The sequence below is a fragment of the Prunus mume genome, linkage group LG5 (assembly GCF_029339155.1).
Source record: "Prunus mume cultivar Tortuosa linkage group LG5, ASM2933915v1, whole genome shotgun sequence".
NCBI lineage: Eukaryota > Viridiplantae > Streptophyta > Magnoliopsida > Rosales > Rosaceae > Prunus > Prunus mume.
Genome location: NC_142702.1, coordinates 10,846,365 through 10,860,204, shown reverse-complemented (window position 1 = coordinate 10,860,204; position 13,840 = coordinate 10,846,365). Strand labels below are relative to the sequence as shown.

At 35.9% G+C, this 13,840-nt stretch overlaps 2 protein-coding genes across 2 annotated transcripts; one reads left to right on the top strand and one right to left on the bottom strand.

Annotated features, from left to right (window-relative positions):
• Positions 1-1,321: 1,321 nt before the first annotated feature.
• On the top strand, positions 1,322-5,406 carry LOC103330983 (Nuclear transport factor 2 (NTF2) family protein). The gene is made up of 7 exons (XM_008233589.3): positions 1,322-1,789; positions 1,971-2,079; positions 2,500-2,583; positions 3,578-3,617; positions 4,272-4,340; positions 4,455-4,564; positions 5,121-5,406. The coding sequence occupies exons 1-7, from the start codon at positions 1,651-1,653 to the stop codon at positions 5,263-5,265; spliced, it is 696 nt and encodes a 231-aa protein (XP_008231811.1). The 5' UTR covers positions 1,322-1,650; the 3' UTR covers positions 5,266-5,406.
• Positions 5,407-9,008: 3,602 nt separating this feature from the next.
• On the bottom strand, positions 9,009-12,354 carry LOC103330998 (protein SMAX1-LIKE 3-like). The gene is made up of 3 exons (XM_089053613.1): positions 10,847-12,354; positions 10,512-10,641; positions 9,009-10,372 (listed from the first exon to the last, which is right to left on the bottom strand). The coding sequence occupies exons 1-3, from the start codon at positions 12,082-12,084 to the stop codon at positions 9,245-9,247; spliced, it is 2,496 nt and encodes an 831-aa protein (XP_088909739.1). The 5' UTR covers positions 12,085-12,354; the 3' UTR covers positions 9,009-9,244.
• Between the last annotated feature and the right edge of the window lie 1,486 nt (positions 12,355-13,840).

The following is a 13,840-nucleotide window of genomic DNA, read 5'->3' as shown; positions in this document are numbered from 1 at the left end:
CAATTACTCTCTATATTTTTTAATTATAATAACTCAATACAAGGAAAGCTTACGCCTCGCTTTGAGCGATTTAAAAAACATCGTAATGGGAGATGAGCATCGTTCAACCATAAACAACGTAATGGGGTGTAAGAGCATCCACAATGGACTCCCTAAATCACCTCCTATCCACTTCCTAAAATAGAGAGACCTTTAGGAGCTCCTAAATTTGAAGAGATAAAAGATTTCTAATGGCTCTGTATAATTTAATGTTGTTTTATTTAATGAGTATTTCAAACTTCTAATTAATATTTATTATTTTTTAATAGAGATTGATCAATTAAAAAAGAGTTATAGTATTTATGACTCCCTAAACTAGAGAACATGATTGGAGTTTAAATTTTATGGAGAGCTCCTAAAATAACTTTTATATGTTTCTAACTAAAATCTAACTAAAAAATAGAGACCATGATTGTGGATGCTCTAAGGCCATCTCCAGGCCAAATATAGCCTAACATAATGCAAAACTCATCTCTAGCAATAGGCTAAAAAAATTTGCCAAATTTGGAGGCCACATTTGACCCTTTAGCCTTCTAACCAGCCACATGTAACCCAAATTTGACTTAGCCAAATTTTTTCATGGGCCCAACACATGTGCTTTCTAAGAAGAGAGTATCACGTGTGGACAAGAGCACGAAACATCTCGCAACTGCAGATCCAACACCAATATTAAAGGCGCATTGACGTCAGCTAGCCGTTAGGTGTTTTTTTTATTTTTTTATTTTATAACTTTTTAAATTTGTTTTGTTGTAATATATATATATATATATATATATAGGTTTCTGACCATTGGAGGTCAAAACCATTGATTGAAAAGTTATTTTTTTATTTTTTTTATTTAAAACCTTTTTAAATGTTTTAAATTCGTTTTGTTTATATATATATAAATTAAACAATATTGTCTCTAAATAGTAATTAAATTAAATTATACAATACATAGTTCTGGAATATCATAGTTTTTCTTAAAATAATAAAATATGAAAGACCCTAAAATATAGTCATGCATACAGATGAAAACTTTAGCCCTGCAATATTCTTTAAAATATTAATATTTTGGAGGGCTAAATTTATAGTCCTGGACTACATTTGACTCTATGAGTAGAGATGACCTAACTTCTTATTGTGTATGTGAAGCAATTAGACCCTATTTTCCAACATTTAAATGATAAGATATTGACACAAAATAGAAAACTCCATAATGATTATTAGGAAGGGAGATTTCTATTCAAATAGAAAAAAAAAAAAAAAAAATTGCGTATGAAATACGCCCAAAGACTCCCATGCCTTTCTTGGTTGGACCAACCAAATTTCCGACAAGTCTTTCTGTTAGAACAAGAAGCGGAACTAAAAGTGAATCTTGATTATTATGGATAACCAATTCATTTTCAAATATAGTTGGGAGACTTTACCCAAGAAATGGGGAAAAGAAATGGAAAGATCAGAACATGGGAATAAGTCTGATACCAATACGGACATTATTTGCTAAGAAAACTCCATAATTATTGATATTTGTATGTTGTGTAGATTTTTATTGTGCGCCATGAAGCTACAACCAAGTTGAGTTGACAATGTAAAAAGGGAAATGGACAAAGCACGGCCACGTTGCGCGCCATGAAGCCACGAGTTCTTCTTACTTTTTTCTTTTCTTCTGAAGCCAAGCCATCACTCAGTGTCTCACATTCTTTACGATTCAAGACCTGTTTTGCCCGCAACAAATTATCATCTTCGGCCATGGAGAAAAACCAACAAGGTTTCATTTCTCTTTCTTTTAAATTTCTGAATTTGTCTGAACTTGGGGATTTTCAAATTTTTCATTCGCATGAAAATAAAATAAAATTGTGGGTTCTAGTATTTCATGGATTTTGGATTTTTCATATTGGTATGGTTTTACGGTTTCATATGCATTACATTTACGTTATCTTCAATTGAAGATAAGGAAGGGTATATGGATCAGAAGAGGGAAGCGTGCTGCAAAGGAGCATGCGAATTTATTTCAAGAAAGCACCTTTCTGATGATATAATGCCTCACATTCTAAACATGTAAGTTTCATTCTCCTTGGCACTCTCTTTTACAGATAATAATGTCAATAATGCTATCTGGGTTTTAGTTATCTTGCTCTGAAATGTATGGATATGGAAGATTTATATATTTATTTACTCTTCAGTTTATAAGGGGTCTGTTTTATAATAGATGAAGTTCAATAATGCTAACTGGGTCTCCATCACCATCTTGCACTTCAATGGAGGAACATCAATTTTAGGCTAATGTTTTGAAAATTATTGCATTGGCAAACCATACAAATCATTCTCTTTATACTTGATCAATTTACTGGAAATCAAATTAATTATAAAATAAATAAATTGGGGTGATCATATATTTACCTTTATAGTTACCGTGCCAAATTGAATTCAGTTCGTTTCTGCAAAGTTAATGAGAATTTTAGTTCTGGATCATTTCAGATATGGATCCCGTGCAACGGCCTCTGACTTTGAAATCTACAGTCCAAATGCTTCCTTTGAGGACCCACTGATGTGTGCTCGTGGGTATGTATTGGCGTGTTTCAATTAACTACTCTAGAATTACATTACTTAGTCTACTCACTCAGGATGAAACCATGCATCTGCCTCCTGCAAAGTCTTGCACTCAATTTTTCATTTCCTTTCAAAAGATAATGCTTTTGTTTTGCTTCTGTTTTAAGATGCAACATACGAGGATAAATTTACCTATTCTAGTAGAAAGTATTATACGTAATATATATATATATATATATTATGGTTATTATTTTATGCCGGATGCTTGCGGGTGTTGTAGTTGATTTCCTTGAAATTTCCATATACGTTTCCACCATTTTGAAGATGAGTTGTTACAGGACAGAGCTCACTTAAAACCTTCTCCTGTAATCACTAGAGTCTAGAGTTGAGGCTCTCTTATAGAAGAAGAAAAATAAAAGAGGAGCTATTGGCACTCTTAAATGTCGTCCTGCATCCCTCATTTGTTTTTTTATTTATTCATTTATTAACTCAGATACTCAATTGCCAAAACTGCCGTTTCCAAAAAGTAACTTGCCACTACATGTTAGCTAATATTCGTTCTCGTTAAGGAAATGGGACAATTGAGGAAAATTGATAGTGAGGACTACATGTTGACATTTTGTGAGTGCCAACAGCACCTTTCGAAGAGAATTAAACACAACATTAAGATCTCTGGTTCTAACAAAAGTGACGTAGGTACACAGTTTATGCATTACTTCTAAGTTTGATTATGCCATGCGCTTCATCTACGAGATCGTTGTGAATTTTTTTCCTTATTTTATTGCTCTTGGAGGTACAACTGTGTGTTATACCCAATTTGAAGAGTTGGAGAGAATGTCCCTTGTTGGTACACCAATCTTCCACCAAAGTATGAGCGTCAATAGAAGCTTAACAGATCACCTTTTATATAACCTGCTTTTTTGTTAGATCATTCTGCTTCATTAGCTTTGTGAGACTGACTTTATAACTGAGAATCTCTGTATCACGCGAGCTTTTCTTTTGGTAGGTTGAAGCAGATCAAATCAGCGTTTTATTCACTTCCCAAGGTCCTCTATCCATGCTGATTATATGTTCATTTTTTATCATGTGTGAAATGCTTTTGGGGTTTCGTTTTGAATTCAATAGTGACAGGTGATGTAATGAAATTACTAGCCTTTGAGCATGTCAAGGTTCTTTGTCTTCTCTTTCTCTTCTTTTCTGCCTTTGTTGATTCTTTTTTCTGTTGTGGGTCAAATTAAATGGTGGTTTGTGGTGTATCGGTAACTGTACAAAGAGATCGACATAGGAGGAATAAGTTAACTGTTTGGGATAGTTGGACTAAGTTTCAAATTTCTTTTTAGAGTGTCAATATTTTGAAGATTCTGCAGAAACCCAGACTATGCCTTCCCAAACACCATCATAACATGATGGCATGAATTCTTTGTGTACCTTCAGCTTGTAGAATTTTCGATCCTGGAGCAACTTGGGTTTGATGCAAATAAACATAATTTGAATATAGGAAGTTGTATTACCTACTCTAGATCATAAAAGTTACTTCCCTATGAATGACTAACGCAAGAGAGTTCTTTACAGTGCTTATGATTTTAAACGAGTTTATACGGTAGAGTTGAAGTGGTGCTTTTCTTCTTGTTCTACTTACTGCTGTTGACGTGTTTATTTAGCTTTACAGCATCTTTGGTTTGTTTTTTCCTATTTATCAGATCTTTAGTGAATCAAGAATTGTGGAATATGACATCACAGAAAATATGATTTCACCAGGAAATCATGAGGTGATTTCTTTTTCAACTCTCGTCAAAGTTTTTTCAGTTGTTCCTTGAAAACATATTTTGTTTGGGTCGATATGTTGTAAGACCTAATTATATGTCCCTGTCATTTGAGTGCAGATATTGATTGATAACAAACAACATTACAAGTTCATGGGGAAAGACGTAGATGTGATATCACTCATCAAATTGCACCTTTTGGAAGGAAAAGTTGTTCGCCATGAAGATTGGTATGTGCTTAAACCTTTAACATTCTTTTTGTGTCTTCCATTTGTCTTTTGGTATGTTTTGTTCTAGCTTAAATTTAAAAACCTGCTTTATATTTCTGATGAATACCCTTTAACCAAAGTTTGGAACCAAATATGTTTTGTTCTGATTACCAGGTGTTGTGTTAAATTTATGGTAGATATTGAGAAAGATGCAATTAATTTACCGAGAGATGGTGTACTATATATTTGTTTTTGGGTCAATGATGGTGTAGTGTATTATCGTATATGCTTTTGTCAGCTTTGAACCAAGTCTCTGTCATTCCATCCGATGCTAGTTTAGACTAGCCAACTATCAGAAGAAAATAGTGCCTAAGGGAATAATTTTAAAACAGAAGTCCTAGAATATTTTAGCATAAGGGTTTATGTAAACATAAATTCTACATAGAGCATAGACCTCTAGACTGATTTAAAGTGAAGTTCAAGTTTGGGTTATTCAGAATTTATTCTTACAACTGCACTGCTTTTGAAAAAAATTTCTATCAGATCATTTATGAAAGTGAAGATGAAATTTTTGTAGGTGGGACAAGAAGCCTCTTTGGAATAGAGAAACAGTTAAGATACCGTTGATTGGCCGCGTTGTGGAAATGACTCGTAGGGGTTCAATGTTGGCAACTCATGTTTTGATGGGGTTTGGGAAGGATCCATCCACGGATATAAAATGAACTCCGATTTCTAGACTGATGTTAGTATAGTTCGCCCTTGGGTTTGTGTATGTCTTTTCCACAATTTTAATCTTGTTTTTAGCTTATGCTTGTTTTTGATAAACTGATATTAAAAATGAAGAGAGTCAGATTTATATGTAATGTTTAGTTCTATGTCAGCTTCATGATTTGATACTGGATATTTGGAAATGGTCGAGCCAAAGTATAGTAAATTAACAAGTTATATGCCTATTTGCTACAAAAAAAATCTTATGTCAAATTTACAAGTGATAGATCAAATGGTTCTTTGAAACCATGACAAAGTTTTGAATTTGATCCCATTGATGGATCAAATAGTTCTTTTCTTGTTTTAATTGTCGAATGTTTACCCATATTGGGAAGCCAACAACTGAAGCAGCCTATGCAAGGAGAAAAACTTAGTTGCAACGGGAATGACATTGTTTTGCTATCCTTGCCTAATGTTATTCCATGTGGAAGTGTTGTCACACGTCATAGCATTATTGGTCGGGAATAGCAAACTAGTGCTATCCCTATTTCATGGAAGTCTTTCTCCCATGCGAGATCAAGTTATTGCTGAATCTGAGCTTTAGCGATTTGGAGATGCTTCCATACACTTTTCTTCCAAATGTTCCAAGGTTATGGTGTGATGATGATTCAAGTCGATGAACCACACACACACACCCAAAAAAAAAGAAAAAGAAAAAGAAAAAGAAAAAATAAGTCTGAAAGCTGGAAAAATGCAACACATTCAAAAGTTGAAAACAACTTGGCAATCGATAACATTTAGAAAACATACATTAAAGAATCACATGTGTATGATATAATTTTCCCATATTGGACAGTAATTGGGGCTGTTTCCCTTGTTGCCAATTAATTTTGGGGTCGAACCTCAACTTCTTTGTTTTGAATGTTTGATAGTAGTTGTTGTGACGAGTTGAGTTGTTGTGACGAGTTGAATATCAACTGTGGTGTTGATTTCTGTGTAAAATAATCAACGTGAGGAATTAAGAGCCATCGTCTTATTGTTAAAGCTTCAATTTCTTGGAGTGTTTTAAAGATTTGGGGATGCAACTCATCATTTGTAGTGCGAGATGATTCTTGAAGGTTCTTCCTCTTAAGATATTGCTAGATGGAGAAAGTAGACTCTCAGTTGGAAGTAGCCGGCCATTTCACCATATACACATTAGCCTTGCTTTATTCTTTTCTGTTTCCCTCGTTTTTTTTTCCTTCGTTTTTTTTTCTTGGGTTGAAGGACATTTACATGGAAGATATATACTCGCTGAACAAGGACCAAGAGCAATTTGGATACTATGTATGCAACGAGTAATTTGAAACGTCACACTGCTTCTTCAACTTGGTACTCCTGCAGGCACTTTAACATTTCATGTTTGCCAGAGTCATTTCATTGTCATAAGAATTTGGCCTGATAGTATGTACCAGTTACCTTAGCAGGTTCAAAATATATCTCTTACCTTCCTATCCTTGAGCATATCAGGTCATGTTAGGCAGTTTTCTACCCAGCGAGTCAAATGTAGCACCAAAGAAGCTGATGCCGGAGTCTGCACGAAACGCTGAAGAAGATGACCTGGGTGGACATGGGCACGCAGCAAAGTTCTAGCGGCTCATAACAAAATTTTTTATGGACATAGTATAGATAACAATATAACAAATCAGATAGAAAGAGAGAGCATGTGTTCTGCACTGCCACAATGATGCATACATTTTCTGGTAGATCATGTATAGATTAGATAATATCTCAAATGAAGCTATTTGAACCAGCAATTTCTGTTTGGAGTTTCTTCTATCCATGTGTAGCTGCCGAATGTTTGTTTTGGGAGTCCCCTCCATGTGCACAAAAAATCTTTTTGACTAAACTCTTCCCCTATAATATTGAACACTAGATTTAGTTGGAGAAACAAATTAAGCTGGCCAAACAATACCAATTAAATTGGATATCCAATGTTGCATTGCAAAATTTATAAAACAAAGCAAAAAGAATTGTTAAAACCAATTGGTGAAGATTTGTTTTCACAAATTTGCTTGAACCAAAGTAATCATTTACAACTAAGAATTTTTTGAATGCATGAATCGAACTGAAATCTGATTGAAATTATTTGGATGCACATAGTTTAATCTTCTATGTGCTCAAGACATTCATAAATGTTTTGCCAAAGATTTAAAACTTGTTCAAATTTCCATTTTCACAAGTCTCAATAAAGTTTGAATTGTTGAGACAAAAAAGACGGCCGTTGCTTGCTTTTCCCTAGAGACTACAAAAGCTCAAGCTGTGGAAACTCTCACTCTCTCTCTCTCTCTTTCCAAAATTAATCAAAACTTTGATGGTTTGAATATTGTCTTTGATGGGAGAGAGAGAGAGAGAGAGAGAGAGTTGATATTAAATAGAAAAGGTGCAAAGCCATCAAAAAGTATGTTCCTTTGAATACTTTAGACCATCAATGACCCCTCGAAAGAATACACAATTAGTGGCTTCATGCTTTTTATTTGTTTTCTCCCCATTGCTTTTTCTAATAACACCCTTTTTGCCGATTGCAATGATTTCTAGATCATGTACTTGTAATAAGATCATATGTCGAAAACGGCTAGTGCAATAGCTTCCGTGTAATATTTAAACAACCTTTCAACTCATTGGGATCACAAGTTCAATGATAGTGATCAAGGAGAAAAAAGGGAACTTGAATGGTAGGTCCTGAATTAATGTAAAATTCATAAAAATATTTTTTACGTACCTAAGACAGCAACATTCATATTGCTATTTAGATTTCAAAATTTATAGACCACACTAGGACACCCATCAAAATTCAAAATTCAACAGAATGGGTGTGAGCCAAGGAACTTGTAATTCATTACAAGCATTCACCCTTTCAGCTAAGGAGATAATCAATGTAATTTACTTGTATTTGGACCAAAATTAACTCAACTCAATTTTTGCGGTCTATGGGCCTACTATGTGAACAGTCAAAACCGAGTTATCACTGAGGGTGTAACTCTCTTCCACTTATTTTTTGCTGATGATTTTGTTTTGTTCTGTTGAGCACTAGAAGAGGAGGTCGAGGGATGGCAATGCGTCGAATCGGGGGTGGGTATGCCATTCCCATCCCCATCCCCGTTAAGCTTTTTTTTCTATCTCCGCCTTCATACCCGCAATATTCATATTGGGGATTCCCCATCCTCACCTTCATACCAGCAATATTCATATTGGGGATTCCCTATCCCCACCTTTGTTGGGGAATGAGTTCCCCGACCTTCCTCATTACGGAAGAAAAAACTAATATATAACTACTTATTATTATTATTTTTTAGATTAATATATAACTACTTTGTTGAAGAAATTTTTTTTATCAATTAGGGGGTTAAAACAAGAATCGCTTCCAACATTGAAAGATTAGATCAAAAGTTAGTTGGTATGTACACAGGCTTTCTGCTTCCCCACTATATATTCAAGATTAAAGAACTGCATCAAGATTAATAAGCTCTTATTAATATTGAAATCAATTAGGTTCTAGAGTGTATCCCACTTTAGTGTGCACGAAAGTATGACAAGATTCTAAAATCGTCTTTTCTCTTATGTATTTTCCTTATGTTTTTAACAAAAAATTAAAATTAAAATTAAAGCTAAAAACTAAAAATGAAATGATCGCCAAACAAGCCCTAAGCTTTCCTTTGACTATATTTTGTTTTTCTCCTTGGCAACTTAACTAACTAGGCATATAAGTATAACAATATGGAGGAAAACAGAAAATTTACATACACAACTTTTGCTGCATAACAAGATTCTAGCACAGAAAACAAAGCAAAATCCTAGCTAGCTTCCAATCATGAAAAATGCTTACAAATTAACCTACCTCTTTCCCATATTAAGTTAAACATTTCTTTACCTCCCCATCAATGAAAAAAAAAGAAAAAACCAAAAAAGAAAGAGTTAAAACTTCAGGAATTAAAGATCAGTTTGAATTGTCTTCTATTGTGATTCTTGAGTTTTGAAAAAAATCTGCCTATCCACAGCTTCCAATATAGCATAGTCTGCATCTGAAAGCTCCTCTTCATTATCATCTTCAATAGTAAGATTCAAATCCAGTGAGACACATGGGATTTTCTCCTCCAAGTTATGATCATCCTCTTTCTCTTTGGTTGCTTCATCCGATTTTCGGCTTCTTGCAGGAGAGCAGGCTGTGGAAACTGAGCTGAAACTTTCAGAACTGAAAATCACAATGGCATCCTTAAGAGGAACATGAGTTTCACCGTCAGCAAGTGTTATTCTTCCACTTTGAATTGCGTACTTGATACCCTTTCGAGAAGAATAATCAACTTGTTCAAGGTCTTCCACGAAGAACACTCGGTGAGGATTCTCATTCAAAGCTTCGCCAAATCTCTGGATATAACTACAACCGAACTCGTTTCGTGCCCTCTTGTTTTTCGAATATTCTTCAGTGGAATCAACTCTTGGTGAAGAAAAGCTGCTGAGGCCAATTGATACAAAGTTGTTCTGAGAGCCAAACACAAGTCTAGCCAGCTCCCTTGCAATCTTCTCTTTGCCTTTAGAGTCAAAGCCTAGAAAGAAGAGCCAACTTTCTTCTTTGCCCTCCTTGTGTTTGAGGTTACCTTTCCTTTGGCTCATACCAGACCTGCACTTGAGGATCGTTGTGGCGATTTCAGGAATGATCTCTTTCTGCCATGGAACCTTGTCTTCTATTTCTTCACATAGAAGTTTAACATTTTCAGCATTAAACTCCTTGAACCTTCCAAGGACGTCATCCATGTCTTCCATTACCTCGCTTGACGAAGCCGAATTAGGACTAGAGTTAGGATTTGATAAGAGATCTGGCTTAGTCTCATTTTGGTCTTCATAACAGTCATCATCATTATCTTCAAACCCCCAGAATTGGTATTCTTTTGGTGAGTCTTTGGGTTCATCATCCTTGAAATGTAGGTTGAGGTTGCAATCATGTGAAGAGAGTGGCTTGGAGGAAGTAAGAGATTTTGAAGAAGAATTGAAAGCTAGTTTATCTGAATAGTGGGGGTGTTTTTGGGGCGCTGGACTGCGCAATAAGTTCCACTTGTTGCAGATATTGTTGACTTCAATACATTCCTGCTCAAAAACAAACAGAACAAACACAAAGGAATATTACTTAATTAATTATATATCAATTTGTGCTAGTACAGACAATAACTTTATTCATTACTTCGTATCACTTTATAATAAAGTGTCAGCCAAGATATAGGCCAACCTTATCATTGTTTCTGTTCTCTTCCCTGCACTTTTGGAGCCACAAGGGCAAGCTTGAGATGGTGGAAGTGGTGGAAACCTGATCAGACTGATCTTTTGGTGCCATGGTACTCATTTCAGCTTGCAAATAACTGGATTTAAGAAAATACAGACAACCCAAAAGAAACAAAAAAAACTATGTCACTTGCTGATGGAAATAATATTAATCATGACATGCATCTTGAACCTAATAATAGGTTGAAGGAGAAAAGAACACTGAATAACATTAATCAGCTTCTACTGGTATTAATGTACCAGAAAATTAAATTTAACTTCAAGTCTAGAAAATTAATTTACCTGTCAAAGTTTAGACTTAAGCTCAGGCTTCCAACTGGGACCGCTACAGGATGGAGATCCCAAATTTTCTCTAGAGAAGGCTGGCCTGTTTTGCATCTCATGTAAGTCTGGAAAGTTGCAATTCCCATAAGTGACAATCTTCCATCCTCCCCAATTCTGCACACCAATCTCTTAAGCTCCATGATTATTTGCTCCAAATTATGACTGTAACAGTTTCTTTTCTGCTCAGCATAATTGGACCAAAACTCAGAAACCCACATGAGATCTCCCAAGTACAAGACAACATTCCCTCTGCCTATGTAGCTTTTAATCAGGCTCCTGAGCTCTGCAAATTTCTCTTCAAGCTCATCTCTGGAGATATTCCTCAAAGAGTGGAGAGGAACACATATAAACTTCACATACCTCAAATCCCCCTGATCTTGAGCAGCATTAATTATATTTCCTCTCTCAAACTTATCCATCACTCCCCTAGCTACACCTTCAGCTGTAGCCAGACACTCTCCTACAACAACAATGTTTCTTATTTTCTTGTTCAACATTTCTCTCAATACACTCATTACATCTTCATGCCTAGTTTGATCAAAGTGTTTTTGTTCTCCGAGTGCAGGCGGAGACGTCACATGATGGTGAGTACCAATGAGCTCTAGAGGTTGTTTGGCACTGCTATCCTTGGACTGGCTACTAGGACTTATTTGAGTAGAAGAAATGATATCTAAAGAAACAGAAACAGCTTGTTCTACTCTGCTTTTGACTTGGGGACTAGAGAAACCAGCCTCTCTCATGACTCTACTAACACTTGGGTCATCTAAAATAGAGACTATAAGCTGTTCTAACTCTATCTTTAGGGCTAAAATAGGCTGCTGCTGGTTCTCAACAGAGCCACGGCGTTGGTGAGCCTGAGCACGCTTGAAGGCTGCGACCAAGGCATTGGAGAAACACGGGTTATTGGAGTAGTGAGGGCCACCTGTTCCTAGTATGGAGCTTGGGGTTGAAGCAGGGAGGCGGTTGAGGGCCACATTGAAACAAAGCTCAAGAGCCTTGCACTGGAGGGGATGAGAGTGACATTGCAAGCAGGCCCTTCTAAGAAGTCCTGTGGGAGAAGCAAGCATGGCACTTGCCACATGGAGAGGAGTCACTTGGGCATGACCCCGCCGTCTAGCAAGGCTAATGGATTGCTTTACCATGCTTGCAGCCTCTACTGTCAGAGCCTGCTGGACTATGCAAATTCCTGCTCTCATGATCTCTAGTTATATATAAATGTTTGCTTTCTAGCTTAGTTTTCCCAGTAGGTACACAGGAAGATTGTATATATAAGGATCACTCTATTAGACTCCCAAAGGGTTTGGCTTAATGGGTTTCGTTTGGATAGATATATTTTTCTGGGGGCCTTGTTGCTGGTTTAGTCTGAAGTAGTTTACATGCTCAGCTGGTTTATATTGTGTTTGATGAGGAGAGTGGAGAAGAGAGTGTATGAGAAAGATTATTATGGGATATGTGGGTTTGTGCCTTTCTTGTAAGTGAGGGAAATTTTGGCTTTGTATGTGAAAGTGGACTGCATGTGAAGCAACTTTTGCCTCTCTCAATCTCTTTTTCTCTCTTTTTCTCCATATAAAGAAGGGGGTTTTGGATAAATAAAAGCAAATGGTTCTCAATGTTGTGGGAAGTATATAAAACATACTTGAAAAAGCACAAAGAGCTTTAAACACAATGAATGGAATAATCACTTTTCCTTCTTTATACATCAGTGATGTGTTTTAGAATAATAAACTTGAAACTAGCTAGATAATAGGATCGGAGGAAAAGAGGAAAGAAGAAAAGAGAAAAGGAAAAAGAAAAGAATGCGGAAAAAGAGAAAGGCAAAAGGCCAAGCTATGGTAGACCGCCAATTTCGAGGACCTGAGGAAAAGAAGAGAGGACTGTCTGTCTGTTTGAAGGGATTTGGAACTGTTTTGCTCACCTTTTTCTCTCTTCTCGAAGAAGAGGAATAATAATGCCTTTGATGATTGATTGAGTTGTATCTCCAGCTTGCATGAAATCCATGTAACAAAACACACACTCTCTCTCTCTCTCTCTCTCTCTCTCTCTCTCTCTCTCTCTCTGTACTTTTATGATTAGTAGTAACCTTTTCTTTCATTTTTTAAAATGGCAACTGAAGCTTTTATAAATCAGTGCACCAGTACTTGTAAATCATCATGCAGAAGAGCCTCCCCTACACAAATAACGACTCCTCACGACAAGCTAAAGAAGGGAATGCCTCTCAGTCCGAATACCCTTTATCAAAGGCCATGTTTGGAAGGTCCAACTGGATTGGACTATTTCAATTAAAATGAACAACAGGTCCTAAAAGGGTGAAACTTATAAGAACGGACTTGGACTCTCAACTCCAACCTAGTTTAATCCGATCCACCAAACTGGGCCCCTTGACTTCCTCATTTGTCTGTTAAGGTTGCTTGGGTACTAGAGCCCAAATCTGTTAAGCGGTGTCATTCACTTCCTTGAACTTATTGGGCTTGAGCCTTTAGTTATTTCTGGCCCCAACAACAACGTTGCTACTCCTATGCACTTAAAACTAGGGCTGTTTTTAGTACGGTTACTGTACCGAAATGACATATAAATTATGCACGTCGCTGTTTGCCAACGACATCAAAATTACATAATGTAAACAAGCTTGTTTTGTTTGTATTTTTGGTTAGTGTTTTGTGATTTTGTTTTAGCTTGTGAACAAAAATTGTGACAAGATAAATCATTTTCCAAGGAATAGGAAATGGAAGATTCATTTCTCATGTTTGGTAATGTTAGGAAAGTAACCGAGAAATATCACTTTATTTCTTTTCTCATGTTTGGTTTGTGTAGGAATGTAAAACAAAATTTGTTTAATTTTCCAATTATACCCATATCAAATCAAATAATAAAATAATATATTTAATTTTATATTGTAATTCTAAATTATTAATGAGGATAAAATGGTCATAAAAAATGTGCATTTAATGCTAG

Coding starts and splice junctions, on each gene's coding strand:
- LOC103330998 (XM_089053613.1), bottom strand. CDS start 12,084: ATGAGAGCAGGAATTTGCATAGTCCAGCAGGCTCTGACAGTAGAGGCT. Junction 10,642..10,846: donor TTAAGTCTAAACTTTGACAG/GTAAATTAATTT, acceptor TCTTAAATCCAG/TTATTTGCAAGCTGAAATGA. Junction 10,373..10,511: donor AGAACAGAAACAATGATAAG/GTTGGCCTATAT, acceptor GTTTTTGAGCAG/GAATGTATTGAAGTCAACAA.
- LOC103330983 (XM_008233589.3), top strand. CDS start 1,651: ATGAAGCCACGAGTTCTTCTTACTTTTTTCTTTTCTTCTGAAGCCAAG. Junction 2,080..2,499: donor ATGCCTCACATTCTAAACAT/GTAAGTTTCATT, acceptor GGATCATTTCAG/ATATGGATCCCGTGCAACGG. Junction 2,584..3,577: donor CCACTGATGTGTGCTCGTGG/GTATGTATTGGC, acceptor TTCTTTTGGTAG/GTTGAAGCAGATCAAATCAG.